This window comes from Oncorhynchus keta, chromosome 5 (genome assembly GCF_023373465.1).
Source record: "Oncorhynchus keta strain PuntledgeMale-10-30-2019 chromosome 5, Oket_V2, whole genome shotgun sequence".
Taxonomy (NCBI): Eukaryota; Metazoa; Chordata; class Actinopteri; order Salmoniformes; family Salmonidae; genus Oncorhynchus; species Oncorhynchus keta.
The window spans coordinates 12135935-12157386 of record NC_068425.1 but is presented as its reverse complement, the minus strand read 5'-3'; the positions used below and the strand labels follow the sequence as shown (position 1 = coordinate 12157386).

At 44.2% G+C, this 21452-nt stretch overlaps 1 protein-coding gene across 2 annotated transcripts; it reads right to left on the bottom strand.

The window, feature by feature from the left end:
* Positions 1-1205: 1205 nt before the first annotated feature.
* On the bottom strand, positions 1206-19859 carry LOC118370832 (histone-lysine N-methyltransferase EZH1-like). 2 transcript variants are annotated; one of them, XM_052518728.1, is made up of 20 exons: positions 19595-19859; positions 18341-18515; positions 18105-18230; positions 16600-16722; positions 14821-14938; positions 14356-14559; positions 13493-13595; positions 12615-12778; positions 10185-10276; positions 9873-10035; positions 7461-7642; positions 6222-6313; positions 5982-6010; positions 5732-5857; positions 3851-4029; positions 3555-3650; positions 3307-3388; positions 3113-3193; positions 2889-3020; positions 1206-2779 (listed from the first exon to the last, which is right to left on the bottom strand). In XM_052518728.1, exons 2-19 carry the CDS (start codon positions 18509-18511, stop codon positions 2932-2934), a joined length of 2220 nt encoding a protein of 739 aa, XP_052374688.1. In that variant the 5' UTR covers positions 18512-18515; positions 19595-19859; the 3' UTR covers positions 1206-2779; positions 2889-2931. The 2 variants fall into 2 exon arrangements, with proteins under 2 accessions (XP_052374688.1, XP_052374687.1); XM_052518727.1 differs by having other exon boundaries at positions 2936-3020; positions 19595-19858.
* Positions 19860-21452: the final 1593 nt, after the last annotated feature.

Here is a 21452-nt window from a genome sequence, read left to right as displayed (position 1 = left end):
TAGTGTTGAACCGGGATGTGGACAAGAAGCTAGGGTTAGGGTTGTGGTTGAGGCTGGGGTAGTGTTGAACCGGGATGTGGACAAGAAGCTAGGGTTAGGGTTGAGGATTAGTGTTGAACCGGGATGTGGACAAGAAGCTAGGGTTAGGGTTGAGGATTAGTGTTGAACCGGGATGTGGACAAGAAGCTAGGGTTAGGGTTGAGGATTAGTGTTGAACCGGGATGTGGACAAGAAGCTAGGGTTAGGGTTGAGGATTAGTGTTGAACCGGGATGTGGACAAGAAGCTAGGGTTAGGGTTGAGGATTAGTGTTGAACCGGGATGTGGACAAAAAGCTAGGGTTAGGGTTGAGGATTAGTGTTGAACCGGGATGTGGACAAGAAGCTAGGGTTAGGGTTGAGGATTAGTGTTGAACCGGGATGTGGACAAAAAGCTAGGGTTAGGATTGAGGATTAGTGTTGAACCGGGATGTGGACAAGAAGCTAGGGTTAGGGTTGAGGATTAGTGTTGAACCGGGATGTGGACAAGAAGCTAGGGTTAGGGTTGAGGATTAGTGTTGAACCGGGATGTGGACAAGAAGCTAGGGTTAGGGTTGAGGATTAGTGTTGAACCGGGATGTGGACAAGAAGCTAGGGTTAGGGTTGAGGATTAGTGTTGAACCGGGATGTGGACAAGAAGCTAGGGTTAGGGTTGAGGATTAGTGTTGAACCGGGATGTGGACAAGAAGCTAGGGTTAGGGTTGAGGATTGGTGTTGAACCGTGATGTGGACAAGAAACTAGGGTTAGGGTTGAGGATTAGTGTTGAACCGGGATGTGGACAAGAAGCTAGGGTTAGGGTTGAGGATTAGTGTTGAACCGGGATGTGGACAAGAAGCTAGGGTTAGGGTTGAGGATTAGTGTTGAACCGGGATGTGGACAAGAAGCTAGGGTTAGGGTTGAGGATTAGTGTTGAACCGGGATGTGGACAAAAAGCTAGGGTTAGGGTTGAGGATTAGTGTTGAACCGGGATGTGGACAAAAAGCTAGGGTTAGGGCAGTGGTTGAGGCTACATTTAGGTTGTGGTTGAGGCAGGGTATGTTCAACCCTGACTCATCCTAGTCCCCCACCCCCCAAATAGCACTCCCCCACTTCCACATTTAAACACTGGAGGAAACCAGAATTATCTCTTGACTGACAATGGTACTCAACGACAAAATGCATATTGTAATAATGTATAAAGTTAAAAGTTTTATTTTCATAGGCAGAAGTTGTACATAACGATAAATTCCACATAGTTTCAGTCACCTCCGTGCAGAAAGATCTCATCTTCTCATGGGTGTAAATGTTTTGGACTTAAGGATAAAATCCTGGGTGAATATCAGACCTGGATGTCAGTTCCACAATTCACATTTATATAGTGTGACAACATGATCAGATGGATGGTTGTATGTACACAACATCCAAGTGGGGCACTTGAAAATTGAAATGGTCAAAAAATGTTATTTTTCCTATCTTATTTTCCCGTGACGAGTAGAACCGTAAAATGGTTACCTGTAACACAGTCCTGTCCATTATATACAGTACAAACATCATAATGACAACCCTCCTCTTTCAGTTTAGATTCATTTGGCACTTACAGCTTTTTCAGGGGAGACTATAGTGTTCATGGTTCTTATACACGGATATAGTCTTTTTTGAGTTAGAAGAGCTGACGCTCATGTAAACTGAATGGCAAATGCTTCATAAAGTACACGTATCACTGAGTACCAATGGCACAGGTGACTAGTTGTCAAACTAAAGGAGGAATGAGATCTCCCATCAACCACCACTTCAGAGTTCACATTCAGTTAGTCGGTTTCTCGTACGGTACGGCATATTTTCTTTTGAAGAACATTGATATAAATGCACAGTAAGTTATTTCACTATGTATGAAGGGGGTGGTGTTGATGCTATAGCCACAGAGACCGGTCAGATACAGAGCTTTAGCATTATCATGAGTTTAGCATTGCCTCCAAAAGCTACCGGGAAGAGGCTTTTTCTGAGTAACAGGAAAGTTAGCATGACAGGATACTGAGTTCCTCCATAGAGCTGCATTTGAAAATAAAAGCTAATTATCTTGCTAATGTGCTTAGAGTTCATTTTAAACCAAAAGACAACACGTGCGCTGTCTTGCACTGTTAATAGATACACTGTAGGCTAAAAGCTAGCGTTGCTCATTGAGAGGACAAGCAATCGTTAATAGATGTGAGTACAGTAACAGAAATACAGAGAGCATAACACACAGCATGTGTTCGTGTTGAAAATAACAACAATGCCGTGAGGCTGATGGTACAGTATAAGCGATATATTGAATATATACTGTAGATAGTAGGTTTTTGTTGCCATTCTAATTGCTTGTTTCGTTCCAGAAGCTTCACGTACACAGTTTTCGCTAGGTGAGTGATAAAGCAGTGGGGAAGTGCTTCATACAGAGAGGAAGTGATTTCACTGATGTGGTAGCAGGAGGAAATTGTCACCAAGGGAGAAGAAAACCGTTCAGCACTGTTGTCAATGGGGGACTAGTCAGTAACATAGATCAGGGATTTTAATTCTCCTCCATTACGGTGAAAGTTTCACAGAGGCCAATAGAGCTTCTGTTTGTTGTGGCAATGTGGGGAGGAGCAGAAGAGTTACCAGGTGGTGGGTGGGGGGGTCAGTCAGCAAGGGGTCAGTGCAGTTGGCTGAAATGCAGCAGGTTAATGCTAGGCCATGTCGACTTCTCTCTCTATGCCCACATACTTCAGGGCATCATCCTGGCTGTACCTGTAAGGGGCAGGAGAGAGAGAGTCAGGACAGTGTGAAGCATCAGTGTAAAAAAAAAATGCATGTCATCCCACAAATATCAGAGACAACCAAAGAAGGACTGCGATACCGTATTGTATCGAAGGCTCCAGTGTTCCCATGGCCACAAGGCTCTACCTATAGTCGAAGAAGAGCTCCTCCCCCTGTAGGATAGCCCGTTTGGCAAAGATCCCGATGCGGTGGTCTCCATTCACCATGACCACTGCAACAACAGCCATCACATCATCGATTTGTGCACGTCACCAACCAAATCACTCCACAAAACAGGCTTTGTATTTTTCTCTGTGATCCTACCCTTAGCGTAGCAGTTTGGGTTCACCGAGTGATTCGCAAATCGGATTTTATTCCCTTTCCTTGTGGCGTCCACGACAAAGTCTGTTGAGACATTACAGGAACAGTGTCAGCTCAGTGATCACAGAACACAGCGACGGTGATGTCCTTTAAAGGGTTAACTGTGCATCATCAGCGCGTTGAGGAGTCATTATTACCATTGTTGAGGTTGAAGAGGAAGCTGGACATGTATTTGTCGTAGATCCTCCCCCGTCGGTCTGCCTCATCCTGCGAGATTAGCTGCAGACACAGACAGTTTCAGAGTGTGATGGTCAGACTAAATGTTTTATGCATTAACACAAAGGCATTCATACAAACGCATACTGATACCGTATAAACCCCACACCCAACTATACCCCATTACATGATAAAGAAAGCTACGTTCAACAGTTTTATGTAGCCTCACCTCTCCACAGTACTCTGAGATGAACTCATTCTTCTGAACGGACTCTTTGATGAAGGTGCCCCACCCTGCCACGTTTGAGGGGGCAAGCAGGAGGTGCTGGGAGAGGTCAGAGGTTAAAGTTGGCTGACATTTACGCAAAATGACAAGACAACACCGGAATAATACAACGGTGCCTTTTATTCCTCAGCAAGTCATAAGCATGTTAATATGGGTTCTGACTCCGACCTGAATTCAGATACAGCACATCATCGGCTATTTTCTATTCCTTTGGACTGGAACATGACCTGCTGGCCTACCTTCTTGAGCCCCCTTTGGATGCTGCAGTTCTTGCAGGAGACTACCTTGCTGTCCCAGTGGTCCGCGGCTCCACAGGTCATACACAGATCTGGGTCACATTCCCTCACCGCCAGGTAGCAGGGACATTGCTTGGTGTTGCACTGGGTCTTACAGCGGCAGCCCGGGAAACGGTTCTGGCCTGGAGAACAATGTAACACCCCAGGGTAGTGTTCAGAGTCAGTCAGGGGAACGTTCAGCGGAGAGGTTTATAGTCACTTTTAGAAACAGCATAGAAACATACTGCGGTGACAGAGAGGCCGTATGAGTTACATGCCTCAGTGGACGGGAGAACTATTTTGTAACAGAATTCTCTGTGGCTGTGTGGCGAACGGCAACTGCATTTTCATTAATGAACGCTGCCTCAACGGTAAAAAAGCTTCTGCTCTGTAATGTAACTCATCAATCACTGACCTCTGCTGGCAGCTATGCTGAAATACAGCTGTGCTGAGAGTAATGGAAAGCCTTCCGGGCAGAGGAAGAAGGAAAACGAGCAGCAGACAACTTAAAATGTCCCTCTCCTCTCCAACAGGTTTAGCTGGAGGACAATACTCCATAAGTAGAGCAGTAACATTAGTCTTGTCTCCCCTCCTTCCTAAGTCTTCTTCCCTACAGTTTGGGTGGCTGTGTGTGTGTGTGTGTGTGTGTGTGTGTGTGTGTGTGTGTGTGTGTGTGTGTGTGTGTGTGTGTGTGTGTGTGTGTGTGTGTGTGTGTGTGTGTGTGTGTGTGTGTGTGTGTGTGTGTGGCTGTGTGTGTGTGCGCATCACCGAGCAGTGTTCAGTCGTAGCGGTCGGTCTCGTATAAATGTAGGGATGGATGTTGTAGATCAGGCACTGTGCCTGTCACATCTCTTTGATTCCTCTCCAGGGCTGTGGAGCTCACACATTAAACCCTCCATACGCTGCTTCCTGTCAAAACCAGGGAGGGGGAGGGAGAACTGTATTTCTATTAGAACACAAAATGAGCCAAAGCTGTGAATTCAGAGCCAAGCTCTCTCTCTCTCTCTCTCTCTCTCTCTCTCTCTCTCTCTCTCTCTCTCTCTCTCTCTCTCTCTCTCTCTCTCTCTCTCTCTCTCTCTCTCTCTCTCTCTCTCTCTCTCTCTCTCTCTCTCTCTCTCTCTCTCTCTCTCTCTCTCTCTCTCTCTCTCTCTCTCTCTCTCTCTCTCTCTCTCTCTCTCTCTCTCTCTCTCTCTCTCTCTCTCTCTCTCTCTCTCTCTCAACATTCCTTCCTTCCGCCCTGTGGCCATTTGTGGAAGTGCGTGGGCACAGCGGTTCAGGCTCATTTCTCCTGGGATGAATGTGTCAGAGTATTGTGAACACGGCCCCATGCTGAACAGATGCCCATGCAGCTAACCAAACCCTGCCTGCCAGAGGACAGCTTATCCTGCGGAACACACAGCGAGGAGGAGGATCATCTTACACACTGTTCCACTGTCTATTCTGGCCTGTCAAAAGGGCCTTTTCATCCACCGAGTGAAAGAGAGCTAGTCTTCAGCAGAATTGTCCTGTGTACACATTCCTATTCCCATTACAGAGTTCAGCTGTGAAACCTCTCGCTGTCAGTACAGGTAATTGTAGTACACATTTACCCCGGCCAGTTTAGTGGAAGGAATGTTCAGTATGTGCTGAAATATGTCTGTTTTCACACTGATATGTTTTGGGCTTCTGCAAATGGTCTGTCCGGGTTGGGAAGTGGTGTGTGTGTGTGTGTGTGTGTGTGTGTGTGTGTGTGTGTGTGTGTGTGTGTGTGTGTGTGTGTGTGTGTGTGTGTGTGTGTGTGTGTGTGTGTGTGTGTTAGGACATGGTGGTAACAGTGGATGTGTGTTTGGGTAAGGTGACACTCACACTCGTGCTCACACTGGCAGAACTTCTCACAGAAATTCTGGGTCATCACACAGGGACAGGAGCTGTCACATGGGTGGTCCGGGTGGTCACATGGCTGGTAGTTGTACACCTGATTGGATGAGTTATCTAGAGAGGACAAAGGCTTTAATTATACAATGAGCAGATACATAATTCTGAATTAGTGTATAAGAAATGCATTTGACAACGTTAATTTGACTATTTCAATACTTCAGTCAAGTGAAGAACTCACCTTTCTTGAGCTGTATCTTTGCCCATAACCTACAGAAAGAAATGAAAAACACTTTCAATAATCATGTCTATTTCTGCACAAAGGTATTTGAAAAAGAGCAGTTCCTTTCATTTTCTGCACGGTTTAATCTTTTTCTCCCACTGATCTGTGTATCAGGGTCCATTCTCACTACATTCCTATGAGGTCATGCTGCAACAGGGACGGGGAGGGAGTGAGTGTAAAAGTCGGCGGCCATCTTGCCTGTGCTTCCTCTTCTTCTTCTGAGGGGAGTTGCCACCATCCTCCAACGGAACACGATGGATCAGGACCTCTTTCACAGCAAACTCATACACCTGAGGAAGAGAGGGAACACACACATTAAACACACACATGCAGGCATATTTGTCAGCGCATACACGACACGCATACGCACAGATATGAGGCAAATATCCACAACGGTGCAGAATGTTGTGTGGTTCTGGAATTGGTCCCATTGTGTAGTTGAGTGCCTCTCAAATTAAGCTGGGAAGTGCATCGCTGCATGTGATTACTCCATAAAACACGCGGCCCTCTCCTATCAGAACCCACCACCATCTCAGCGTAATGCACACACACACACCTCCCCGCCATCCCACTCACCGCACACACCCGCAAAGCCCCAAACCCCTTCTGCCTGCCAAAAAAAAAAAAAGATTTGGCTTCCTCCCTAAAACAGACAGACACACATTACGCAGAGAGAAGGACTGGGAAGCTCGTAGCTGCGGTGTTTCCATCCAGCCAAACCACAGGCTCTCTGAGGGATAACAAGGCCATGCTATAGAGTCACACTGGCGTTGTGCTGGGGGCCGGGATGCTGCTGCAGGGGCAAAGCTACTTTGCAACGTCTGTGGCGGATCTCTGTCGTCGCGCTTCGCCCTCTTTGTTTCTCGGTCTTTGTCTCTCTGTTTTGGTTTTGGAGGATTGGAACGTGTCTCTCAATAGCTTTGCAAATCTGATCAGAAGGCCTAATATGTTCCCCATACAATACTCCCATAACTCCCCCATATTAGAGACACACAACATCCCCACAATACCTCAGCTCAGAAGGGATCCGTTCGCTATAAGCCGTCTGAGCCCGGAGACCGTGACAGCGTCTCAGAGAATAACAAAGCTGTCATGTACATGTCGTAAAAGTCCTAATTTATGACTCCGCATGTTGTTTACATTCCATTTGTAATCATCCCAATTTTCCACACAGTATTATGTGTTACGACACTTGTATCAATGCCAACACACTACAACACAGTCACAGCACCACTTCGTTATCTTGTCGGTCTGTAATGTGTTTTGGTCATTAGCGTGTTGGCCAGGAGAAATGCTTTAATTGGTGTATCAATAGAGTATATGAACATCTGTCATAAGGTGAATGCACCAATTTGTAAGTCGCTCTGGATAAGAGCTTCTGCTAAATGACTTAAATGTAAATGTAAATCTGGTGGGTGTAGGTTCTTGGTGGTTCACCTGTTTGCAGGTCTTGGTGCTGATGAGGCGAGCGATGGAGCAGAAGTTGTTGTAGTAGGTTCCGTGCAGCACTCTGAACAGAGACTCCTCAGCCCCATTCCACTGGACAGGAGGGTCCACCTGCTCCCCGTGCTCCTCCCCCGGGCACAGCTTGGTGGGGGTCTGACAGCGAGAGTTGCTCTCTGACCGTACCCAAAAACACATACATGCGCACGCACACAGACACACACACAGGGGAGGGGGGCATTTGAGACTCATGCACATACACCCACTGCCATGCACATACACCCACTGCCAAAGGCAGAGAGCAACATGTTGCTTGGCAACAGGTTCAAGGCTGTGTTATTGTGACCACATGCTATGACTGGGGAATGCTTATTAGTCCGCTCATCAATCTGTTTTTACACATGATTTGAGCTAGAGGGGACGGCCGCTGGGCCACCAGCTTAAGTCAGTAGTCTATCTTCAAAATGAAGAGCTGCAGTGACATCACAGTACAGATATTAGTTCCTTCCAAACTGAATGCAAGAGAGAGACAGTAGAGAGACTGAGTGAATGATTAAGATAGAGAAAACGAGAGCCTGAGTAGATTGCTCTTTCTCCCTCCCACTGTTCTCCACATGAGTCTGTCAACAGAAAGAGGAAACCAGGGGGAGAGGCTGAGTGAAGAATCTATTGGTTTTGGAGCTGAAACCCATGGTTGGATTCTTGTGTTTGGAGAGCGAGTGAGAGTGAATGGTTTAAAAAAAAAAAATCTTCTTCAGCCAATGTTCTCTTTTCTGATGAACTGCATTCAGCACACATGAACCATTCTGGCAGATGAGCGTTATGGGGAACTTAGTCGATCCATTCTGTCATTAATACACTGAGGTATGACAGATATACTGTAGTACCGTAGCAGCTGAGGCATTAGTGTTCTCCTACCTTAGAAGATAGGAAGCTGTCAGTCTCCTATTCATGGGTTGCATGTTTCGTCACAATATTGTTTTGAACGTTCGTTTTGGACTGATGCCCAACTGAGCATCCTACTCGATGTATTGTCAATGAGCACTGACGAAAATGTAATCAAAAGTGCCCCAGCTAGCACAGTGGGCCGATTCTGGGCCGATTCCGGCTGAGAGTCCGCCTTCGGCAGTATTGCTTATGGCTAGGATGCGGGGATTGAGCTCGGGCCGATTCTGGTGAGCGTTATCTGGCCCAAATGTATTACTTGGGGCTCAGGCTGATTCCGGTGAGAGTTATCTGGCCCAAATGTATTACTTGGGGCTCAGGCTGATTCCGGTGAGAGTTATCTGGCCCAAATGTATTACTTGGGGCCTCGGGCCGATTGAGGCTACTCTCTGGCAGATGATTACACGGGCTGCTTTATATAATTAGCATTTCATTATTTTCTCATTGTTTCTGTGATCAAAAAATATAATTAACATTTATATGAAATTCTTTAAGAGCCCATTGTAGTATTTTGATACTTTGTGCAAGGCAATTGATAAACATGAAAAACTTTGTGGATGGAGCTTCCCGAGTGGTGCAGCGGTCTAAGACACTGCATCGTAGTGAAAACTGCGTTACTACAGGCCGCGACTGGGAGACCCAATTGGCCCAGCATCATCAAAGTTAGGGGAGGGTTTGGCTGTCCGGGATGTCCTTGTCCCGTCGCGCTGTAGTGACTCCCGTGGCAGACCAGGCGCATGCACGCTGACACGGGCACCAGGTGTATGGTGTTTCCTCTGACACAAAATGTATTTTTTTGTGGATGGGTATAATTTATATGTATAAAATGCTTAATGGTAATATTTCAATCGGGTCATTTTGTATACATTTATTTACATTTGCATCGGGCCGCTTCTGTGGGGATTCTGGTAAGGTGCCGGCAAAGTCAAATGAATTCTGGTAGATGGAAAAGACCTGATGTACTTGGGCCGATTCTGGGCAGTCATTCATTTTGATTCCGGGCCGAGTCCGACACTCGATTCCGGGCCAATTCAATCAGTTCCGGACGCCCGGAAGAGGACCGCTTCTGGGCAGATTCCTCTCTGCTAGCTGGGGAATTACAGTGGCTTAGAAATACAATGCAAATAAAAAAGAAGGCAAATAAATCAAAACCTTTTGTCATCATTTTGATGTCGCCAGATTGACTTTAGATGCATGACGCGACCGAGTGACGCAGGTGCAACCTGTGAATAGTACTTACGGACCAGACAGACTAACATGAACATCGGCCATGCGCAGTGGGTGGCCGTCTTATCGCCTCTGACCACAGAACATCGGCCGCCATTTTCTGTTCATTTCCCAACGATTCTACATGTTGAACCGCCCCTGTTTGTCGACACCCAGCAGGTGCTCTACTGCGCATCCCTGACGTTTGTGTTGGTCTGTCTTGTTCCTTATAATGCTTGTGTTTCTCCAAGCTACCTGAGGAGCTGGTTGTCTCGTGATCACTATCCACCTCCTTGGCCTCCTCAGTGGTGCCTGACGGGCCAGGGCAGCTGGAGCTGGGAGGGCGTGGCTGTCGCCGCCGCCGCCGAGACCTCTGGGAGCGCAGCATCTCCTGATCCGCAAACTCTTTGGCCCCTTTCTTTAGGAGGGAGAGAGGAAGAGAGGGACAGAAATGAACAGATAGAAGAGTGTTAAAGAAGGGATGAATGGATCGGAGCGTCATCCTTGGCTTGTCTGTCTGTTGTCGGGCAGTTAAAGACAGAGGACATGTAGAGGATCAGAGCACACCTGGAGCAGAAAGCAGTCCAGACCACAGGGCTCTGTCTCCATGCGAATCTCCTTGCTCTTCCTCTTGTAAACATTGGGGGTAGCGTGAAAAGCTGGAAAGATACATACTATTAGTATACTGATAGTAACAATACTGTATGTTAGAAGTACAGTAATAGTAGGGACGTAAAACATTTTGCATGCTGCACAGACCCTATGGACACTCTAGTCTAGAGCGCCTGGTTAAATTGAGATTAGGAGCATATAAATTCTCTCCATGGTTGTAACAATGTGTGAGTCTGCTACATTTACATTTATATTTAATTAGGTTACATTATGCTAATTTCCAATGGTGGACAGAATGTGTTACTACATTACACATACTAACGTTTTTACCACACAAGAATTGCAGGAAATACACATCCTTTTTTACCTCAGATGGGTGATGTTAGTATTACAGTTTATAGTCATCATGATCTCATAAAATCGATTGCTTAAAACAGATCAATACCCATACTTGTTCTAAATAGTAGCCATTTTGGGTATGCAAAAATAGAACGTTTTATAGTATTTTAAATGTTGAAAATGTTGTATGCTTTAAATGCCAGGATGTCATACTAATTTGAGGTTTTCATCTAGTATTCCACTATTGAGGAAGAGAATCATTTTGAGACCGACGTGTGTTTGACAACAGCTGATAAACAGATATTTTGGACACTGACAATGTTTTTGTCATACACACCAGTCCTTTGTGGGACGCAGCTGTCATTTTCAGACCACAGTGGCTAGAAAGAAATTGGGCGCTCTGGCATTACATGAATTAATGGATTTGAGGGTTAAGCGATCATTCAAATGAAAACCAACCCCTATTGCTATTAGAAACCGATGATGAGGTGGTGATTTGTTGAAATTATCCAGTCCCAAAAAAATGTTTCCTTTTCCGTATTGGTCATCTACCAAAATCTTTTTCTCACAGAGAAATAAGTTGATAAATGGCTACGACAGGTTGTCATCATTCGACATATATACAGTGCCTTGCGAAAGTATTCGGCCCTCTTGAACTTTGCGACCTTTTGCCACATTTCAGGACTTCTGGAGAGAGTTTGCTGCACTGAAAGTAAAGGGGCTGAATAATTTTGCACACCCAATTTTTCAGTTTTTGATTTGTTAAAAAAGTTTTAAATATCCAATAAATGTCGTTCAATTTGTCCCACTTGTTGTTGATTCTTCACAAAAAAATACAGTTTTATATCTTTATGTTTGAAGCCTGAAATGTGGCAAAAGGTTGCAAAGTTCAAGGGGGCCGAATACTTTCGCAAGGCACTGTATGTTGTATACCCAAGTTCATTGAGGTTTGTCTGGTAGAAGAGTGCTAATGGTACATATCGCCACGGTAATTGTCCCAGTTCTATTGATTACAATACAATATCGATGTGAGTGATTAATATGCTCTATTGATTACAGTAGTACAAGCTCATCAATGCCATTCTTGAGTGACCACTCGGTAAATATTAGTACGTGTGCAGTTTGTAAGGTGCTAATTTAGGGAAAGGGGGATACCTAGTCAGTTGTCAACTGGAATGGGTCTTCCGCATTTAAACCAACCCCTCTGAATCACAGAGGTGCGGGGGGCTGCCTTGATCGACATTCTTCAGTGCCCGGGGAGCAGTGGGTTAACTGTCTTGCTCAGGGGCAGAATGACAGATTTTTACCTTGTCAGCTCGAGGATTCGATCCAGCAACCTTTCAGTTACTGGCCCAACGCACTAACCTTTTAGCAAAATTCAAGTATCCTGAACATGTGTGACACGTGTGTAGGGTGTAACATTTATGTACTGGTCTTCAAAATATCACAAGTATTTCAGCATATTGATTATGAATTTGGACATTTAAAACCGGTGTTTTAACACTCGGCCATAAATCAAAAAGCCATGACAAGCAGCAACAGTGTCATTTTCAATCTTTTTTTTATGGAATACAAACGGTACTTGGAAAATTATTTTTAAACTGAATTCAACTTTATCAGGTAAAAAGTACTGAATGAGCCCAAAAACGTGCTACGATTCATTGATTTTGATGATATTAGTGAAATCGTGAAAATATGTTTGTCCTGGCTAGTAATAATGCATTTATTATAACACTAGAGATGTGTTGATTCCAAGAGAGTCTGAGTGAGACAGAGAGAAAAAATAAAAACAGAAATCCAGAGGAAAAGCCACATGTTGACAGATGTCAATAGGTTAAAAACACAGAGTTAGAGAGAGAGAGAGAGTTAGAGAGAGAGAGAGAGAGAGAGAGTTAGAGAGAGAGAGAGTTAGAGAGAGAGAGAGTTAGAGAGAGAGTTAGAGAGAGAGAGAGTTAGAGAGAGAGAGAGAGAGAGTTAGAGAGAGAGAGAGAGTTAGAGAGAGATACAGAAAGTGAGAGAAAAGAGTAAACCCATAGGACACATTACGGTGGAGGAAGCAGTCGTATTTGAAGCAGCGCCTGCAGAACAGCGTATGGAAGGAGTGTAGGGATTGCTCCCGCTGGACAGACTTGGCGAACGGCCCGTCTATGTTAGGGGTGCAGAGGGGGGGCAGCTTTACCGGGCTGGGGGGCTCCAGGAGGTCCTTGTACCTAGGGCGGTGTCATTTGGGGAAGAAGGGGATAAAACAAAACATAGCCTTACCATGCATAATATAACTTTGTATTAGGATAGTATTTTGTATGAGCATCGTATATGGCATGATATACAGTAGAAGTGGGAAACTACAGTAAGTAGCTGTATTCTGACTCAAGTAGGCCTATGCCAGGAGTAGGCAACTAAATTCAGCCGCTGGACAATTTTTGTCAGAGCGGATGGTTGGGGGGCCGGAACATAATTATAATCATTTGTACGTTGCAAATAGACCACAACTAAGTCCAAAAATAAATTGTATTAGGAAATAATAATTTCATACCTTGATTACATTGAGACATGATCAAGTCAAAAACATATTTTTTTGGTGGAAATACTTGGGAACAAATTTCCTAAATGAATTCCTGGTGATTTTACAGTCCTCTTTTTTACGAAAAACAAAACATCATTCTTTGTTTTACTAAAAACTTTGGGGGCCCTGTTGCCGACCCCTGGCCTATGCTCATTTGCAGGTGGATTTGGATGAGAGTGTTTAGTTTGCGGTATTTTATAAGAAAAAGGCCTTTCAGACGGGGATGCAACAACTTTTCTATTGAGCGTGAGGAGAGAGGGCAGAGAGCATTATTAGCATCTCCCTGAGAGCTCCCATCTCCATGGTGAACACTAAGCAACGCTCGGCTAAGCACAGCACAGTTGTTGGGCACTTTTCTTACTTTTCCTTCAGCTCCTCTGTCGTACCCTTGTAGGGGAACATCGAGGCGATGGCAGTGAATATCTTATCATGCGGGACCTTCTTATTGTCAGCCAAATCCCTCACTAAGGAAGGTAGTGAGAAGAAAAGCAAAGAGCAGATAATTAGCAACTAAACCACCCCTTTTCTAGTTCCAATTTCCCATTGAGATGTAATTGTATTTGCACTTTTTGCCATGTAAGCAATCATATTGGAACGATAGCAAAGTCCCGAGCCTATTGAGAAGGACTGTTTGTCCATGTGCTCTGTGTATTGAGAGAGTACCAATATGTGTTTGTCATACTGATGTGTTCTGACACTTAGTGACAGTGTCTGATGCCACAGTATCTCTCAATGTGAGTGTCACCCCCCCCCACCCACCAGTTCCCATAATCCCTGGTGGGTGCTCTCTATGTGCCAGAGGTCAAAGGGCCTTGTAACCAGAACCTGGTCGTATTGTATTGGTGTTATGACCAAACATGTTCCCCCATCCACCCTGTCTGTCCCTGGGACTGGGACAGTCTCTATGTAAACAATGCCAGGCAGTGCCACCGTGCTGGGACAGAGCGACCTGCTGGCTCCTGTACATCATGGGGTACAGTACAGTCACAGTGATCACCTGACCTGTACCCGCTCTTCTCTCATGCCACTGATAAGAGTAAGAGGACAAGTCTATAGCAAATACAAATAAGATAGTCCAGCATAGTAAAACCAGTGACTCTCATATAGAAAACAGCACGTATTGCCTTTAGTTAGATAAGCATCCAATCACATCTAGGAGACATGAACTACTGTATGTTAGTTGTGGTTACATATTTCAGTCAAAAGACTCTGGAGGACACTTACCCTCTATGACACTCCTCCTCTTCCTCCTGAAGAAGGCTGTGGGCCCCACCTTGGCCTCTTCAGTCCCTTCCCCAGGGCTCTTCCTCACCCCTTTCTCTTCCTCCTCTTTCCCCCCTTTCTCCTCCTCTTCCTCCTCCTGGTCTGAGTACTGGCTCAAGGCCTCCACCAACTCTTTAAAGATCTCGTCGTTGATGAACCCTCCCTCTGGGAGACAAACCACACAGTCAAACGTGTCAGCACCTACTGATGACATCATGCAATATACGTCAGCACATATCCCCTAAACAATTAAGATTTCCCCAGCAGCACACAGCAACGCACGTACTGTACCGATGACCTCCTGGAGCCCGCCTAACCCCCACGCGTCCAATAATATAACTCTGTGATAGATCAGACTGACAGTGTGCGTAATCGAAACAGGACAGAAAGGATGATATCCCTAGTCTAGGCAGGTAGGCAGGTCACCTCTGTCTCCATGGACACCGTCATAGTTGTCGATGAGCTCCTCCAGGAAGGCCTCGTCCTGCTCCAACACCTCGTCTCCCATGTAGGGGATGTTATGGAGGAACGTCTCATCCTCCACCTAGGAAACCATTTTTATTTATTTTTTATTTTATTTAACTAGGCAAGTCAGTTAAGAACACATTCTTATTTACAATGGCGGCCTACCCCGGCCAAACCCGGACAACGCTGGGCCAAGCGTGCGTGATGCAGGTTTTTCTGTATTTGTACTATTTTCTACATTGTAGAATAATAGTGAAGGCATCAAAACTATGAAATAACACATATGGAATAATATAGTATCCAACAAAAGTGTTAAACAAATCAAAATATATTTTATATTCTTCAAATAGCCACCCTTTGCCTTGATGACAGCTTTGCAAACTCTTGGCATTCGCTCAAACAGCTTAAACTGGAAAGCTTTTCCAACAGTCTTGAAGAAGTTCCCACATATGCTGAGCACTTGTTGGCTGCTTTTCCTTCACTCTGCGGTCCGACTCATCCCGGATCACCTCAATTTGGTTGAGGTCGGGTGATTGTGGAGGCCAGGTCATCTGATGCAGGTCATCACTCTCCTTCATGGTAAAATAGCCCTTACACAGCCTGGAGGTGTGTTGGGTCATTGTCCAGTTGAAAAACAAATGATAGTCCCACTAAGCCCAAACCAGATGGGATGGCATAACACTACAGAATGCTGTGGTAGACATGCTGGTTAAATGTGCCTTGAATTCTAGATAAATCACAGACAGTGTCACCAGCAAAGCACCCCCCACACCAAAACACCTCCTCCTCCATGCTTTATGGTGGGAAATACACTTGCGGAAATCATCCGTGTCTCACAAAGACACCTTTAACACGGCGGTTGGAACCAAAAATCTCCAATTTGGACTCTAGACCAAAGGACAAATTTCCCCCGGGCTAATGTCCATTGTTCCTCTGTCTTGGCCCAAGCAAGTCTTTTTTCCTTATTGGTGTCCTTTAGTAGTGGTTTCTTTGCAGAAATTTGACCATGAAGGCCTGATTCACTCAGTCTCCTCTGAACAGTTGATGTTGAGATGTGCCTGTTGCTCGAACTCCGTGAATAATTTATTTGGGCAGAAATTTCTGAGGCTGGTAACTCTAATGAACGTATCCTCTGCAGCAGAGATAACTTTGGGTCTTCCTTTCCTGTGGCGGTCCTTGTGAGAGCCAGTTTCATCATAGCGCTTGATGGTTTTTGCGACTGCACTTGAAGGATTGTTCAAAGTTCTTGAAAATGTTCCGTATTGACTGACCTTCATGTCTTAAAGTAATGATGGACTGTCATTTCTCTTTGCTTATTTGAGCTGTTCTCACCATAATATGGACTTGGTCTTTTACCTAATAGAGCTATCTTCTGTATACCCCCTACCTTGTCACAACACAACTGATTGGCTCAAACACATTAAGGAAAGACATTCAAATGCATTCCAGGTGACTACCTCATGAAGCTGGTTGAGAGAATGCCAAGAGTGTGCAAAGCTGTCATCAAGGCAATGGGTGGGTATTTGAAGAATCTCAAATATAAAATATATTTTGATTTGTTTAACACTTTTTTGGTTACAATATGATTCCATATGTGTTATATTATCGTTTTGATGTCTTCACTATTACAATGTAGAAAATAGTAAAAATAAAGAAAAACCCTTGAATTAGTAGGTGCTCTAAAACGTTTGACCGGTAGTGTATACTGAATGTGTGTATGTTGTCAGGAAATCCCCATACCATGAAGTTCTGCTGCAGAGGGGACCAGGAGTACATGAAGGGGATTCCTGCCACGGTCGTCAGGGGCCGCATGGCAACCGCCTGAGCTTTAAATGCTGGGAAGCCAAACTCCACCATGCACAACTGTGATTGGACCAGAGACAGATGGGGGAGTATGAGGACAGACCAACACTGGCTTATAACCAACAGGTAGGCTACTATTACCCAACTGGATAAAGACAATGCTATATCCACTGACACTACTCTGAAATGAACTAGGAAACAAATACCAAGACAATAGAGAAGAGCATAGTGAGAATTTCAGGAACACAAGATGCTGCTCTGTCTGCCTCCAGGCTGTTTTCATCATAGGTTCTGAGAGAATTTAGTTATTGACCTCAGTAAGGCCGCCTCATGAACCCTTTTTGGCAGCTCAGCATCTCCCTGAAAAGGGATGAAACATCACAGTCCTCTGTCGGCCTGATGGGAGAGCAGACCCTGGCCTGGTTTATGAGGCAGGAGTCAGAATGGGCTTTAAAGGGCTAGTTAATGGCCAAAATGTAGATTTCCCCTTAAATACACATACACAAAAGTACATATTCTTCATGAGATGGCCATAAATAATAACTGGTAGTGCTGCAAAAATGTTGAAAGGTCTAAAACTAACCTTATAAAGGTGTACTAACCTTATAAAGGTGTACTAACCTTATAAAGGTGAACTAACCTTATAAAGGTGTACTAACCTTATAAAGGTGTACTAACCTTATAAAGGTGAACTAACCTTATAAAAGTGTACAAACTCAAGTACATTGCACAAACATTATGAAAAATCTGATATTATTTTTGTCCTATTCAACAAAAGTGGCACAATAGGGCTTGAAATGACTGAAATACTTTCTACATATAGTAACAATCAAATGATAAACGACTTACTGTAAGATTTCACCTTTCTTATAACTGTAAAATAAATGTGATCATACAAACATTCTCTGGGCAATCCAGAGACACCATTCAAATGTGTGCAGACCAACAATGTCTACAACTCCTGGATTGCTGGTGCTATGTATTGGCCATTGAGAGGCTTCGAAGCCACCGGTCGGCCATATTGGCACTCTGCAGTAGGAGCAGTCCTCCATAGGAATGAAAGGAATTCTAAAGTATTTCAATTAAATGTTTCAAAGACAAAATCACATGTATTTATGTATTTGGTGCAGACTCGTTACAACCTCATATTTAAGCACTAAGTGATTCTGTCCATCTGTGACTAAGAGAAAGTGGTCTGGTTTCAATTCTCCGAAATTATTTTGGATTTATTCCTGTTGAGAGCTATAAATCCATCTGAGAACATCAATGCGAGATGCAACTGCTATTGTTGCATCTGCTAGACTCTCCCGTTTCATAAGAGCTATTGCAAGTGCAGCTACGAGGTTCACTGGCACAGGAAATTGTTGCTTTGTCTGGATAGGCCAGAAAATGTGATGCGTCGCCTCCTACTGTATGTCTCTCTATCCTTTTGTCTCGCTCACCTTTTTGCCGGGTAGCGCTCCACCTGGGGTAGACAGGGGAACTGACTGGATCCTCAGCTTGGACCACTCCTCGTTCAGAAGGTTGGTACGTTCCTCTATCTTCTGCCGGTTGGACATGAACAAGGCCTGGAAAAGACAGGAAATGTAAGAAGAGTTTGTAATACCTATACACACGATCTCTCTCTCTCTCTCTCTCTCTCTCTCTCTCTCTCTCTCTCTCTCTCTCTTATCCTTACCTTGACCTCCTCTGCATTTTTAAAGCGTTTCAGCTGACGGAGTCGCATGTACTCAGACTTCACCCTCTTCCTCCACTCCAACAGGCTATGGGAGGGTATGTTGGAGGCAGGACAAGGTGTTGGGGTTGGGATCAGGGCCGGGACTGGGTCTGAGACAGGGGCCTTCTCCATGGTCCTGCACAATGATATAAATGAATGGAGTTACTGGCACTGACACAAATACAAAACACATGGAAGTGCCCTGGTCAATCATGCTAAAGAACGCTTTTCTATTTCACCAATTCTTCAGGGTCAGTTTTTGTGTTGTTAGAAGTAGTATTAAAGGAGGATATCGCTGTTGGTGTGAGTGTGGTGTGTGAATTGGTTGTGCCTAACTCCAAAAACACGTTTTACTTGGATCTGGGATGTGATAACATCAATGGCAATTGGAAAAGTAATTTTCCAAGAGCTTCCCGTAAGAGAAGTGATTCAGCCCCCCCACACACACACACACACACAAACACACACAGACTCACACAGTCAAACGAAACGCATGACTCAAACTTCTGCATGCTTGTGCGTGAGCGAACCACCGCCCCCTTCTGTTAGCAGAAGCACCAAGGACTGCATTAAAAAAGGCTTAAAAAAACACCTTCCAGTGCATCCTGGTCAGCGCTATAATGTGCCATTCGTAATCTTATCATGTGGGACTAGAACAACGGAATCATAAAATAACGGGCCTATAATAAAGTGAAACCTCAAGCACGTCAAACTTGTCATATACCTAGACCAAATGGCAGTCTGAAAAACACGTTCTCCCCTACACATACAACATTAGTAAAAGTGGGCGTTTCTCTTCTGAAAACCAATATGAAAACAGAGCAGCTAAGTGCGTAGTACACTTTTCTAGGATTTCATAACCTCTTCTGCAGAATTCTATAACCCTATCCCACAAAAATGTTGTGGGATTGGTGAGAAGCAAAATAAATGTCGCGCTGCGTAAAGGCTTTTCGTTTTCAGGGCAAATGAGTCGTATCAACCGTACCAGGCATTAGCCTTCCTTAGAATCCTACACCCTTAGAATCCTACACCAACAGTCGATAACAGAAGTCACAGACGTTGATGCATCGCCTATCCATTTCAATTATGTTTGTTTTACGCAATGGACAGCTTTCACGCCCAACCAATAACATTATAATGTGATATTTCTAATGCGCTTCTCTGGGATGCGCGCACACACGTTCAGTTTTGATACAGTGTCGCAGTTAGAAATACCTTTAAGGATCCTCGTGTCCTCTTATTTGTAGCGACTTGAGCTCGCCACTATAGCGTTGAACTCCCCGTTTGAAATCCACCATAAAATACGGATTTCTTCGCTACGGACGCGGAGTAAATAATAGGGTCCGTGTATTTGGGTTCACACGCCGATGGGATCCGAAGATTCCTATGTCGTCCGCAAGCATGCTGAAATTGAAGTTGTACAGTTAAAAGCTGCGCACTTAACTGGCTCAGTTAGAGAGTGACGTCTTTATTATGATCACTCTGTGCTTGGTAGCTGGACTGGGGTAAAAAAAGCGTGCGACTTGAAAGTATATGGACATTTGGATAGCCCACATGTAGCTTATGAATGATTAAACTCACAAGGGCTACACGCCTGCTATAAGGCTACTACTAACGTTATTACTACTATCAGAATAATATTACTATTAGTCAACTATTACATAGGCGACTAAGCTACAATAGGCTACTAATAACTAGTGGATAATACTAATTTATGAAAATGGTACAGTTGATAGGTAGTCATAATGATGATGTTTAATATGTTTATTACATTTACATTTACATTTATTTGTTCATATAATGAGATATATATTTTTTTAAAGTTCAATAGAACAAATGCCTATATCTATATGGATGTAATGCATTTTAATATGAGTGTCAGGTGATGGATGTTATTTGGGAAGGGTATAGTAGCATCATTCGTTCATCACCAATAACCTTTGCTCTCATACTGTATGGCACCTTGTTGTATTTTTCCACAATTCATGTATACATGTCATACACATTTATACAGGGGTAAGATTAAACATATGTTATCAATGAGGATTGTTCCTCAGTCATTCATGGAAGAGGAAGCCTCCAGCCTCTTGTCTAGCGCATGTTGTTTTCCTTCTCTCCGGGGGCGGGTGTGCAGTGCGAGCTGGGGCTGTGGCACACTACTCATAGTCACGTGATTCTCAGAGCAAGGAGAACTCGCCTGATCCAGTAACACAGACAACCCAGCGGCCCGGCCAGGCCAATGTTAGCTGTGTTCAACAGTCAGTGCTCATTGAACAGTAGCCTGTCCTACCATTAGAGACGTACTGCTTTTATGATACACTATGTCTGTTTAAATTAAATGGCAAATAACTGTCTGGAGGAGAGACAGAAAAGACTCTATTATAGAGTGTTCATAAATACCATAGAAACAGTTAATAGATACATGATACATCATGATGCTTTATAAATTAAGTACTGTGGAGGTAGGAGTGAAAACTAACAAAACTACTGGTGAATGTGAACCCTGCTCTTTTTTTCCCATACACAAGATGGCACTGTAGAGCTACTACCAATATCACTACATTAGGCCTGAACTTCTTCCAGTGTGTAGAATGACAAGTCTACGGCCAGTTTATGATCAGGCCATTGGGTGATAGTGTAAGTGATAAAACAGGGGTGGGCCGAATGACAAGCGACAGGATGGAAAAAGGATAACATAATCCACTTCAAAACACCAGGCCCAACCAGAATAAAATAGTGATTAAGTAATGAAATCATCATCAAAACACCAGGCCCAACCAGAATAAAATAGTGATTAAGTAATGAAATCATCATCAAAACACCAGGCCCAACCAGAATAAAATAGTGATTAAGTAATGAAATCATCATCAAAACACCAGGCAAATCAGAATAAAAGAGTGATTAAGTAACGAAGCTCGATCTTTACTGTGTATCATCAGGCATAATTGATCCTTTATTGATCATTGATTCACATTTAGCACAGTATGTCCAGGCCACCTACAATGGAATCATTTTTGTGTACAATTAGTTCTGATTCTCACTCACAGTTACTGGCGGTGTATTCCTGGGGTCA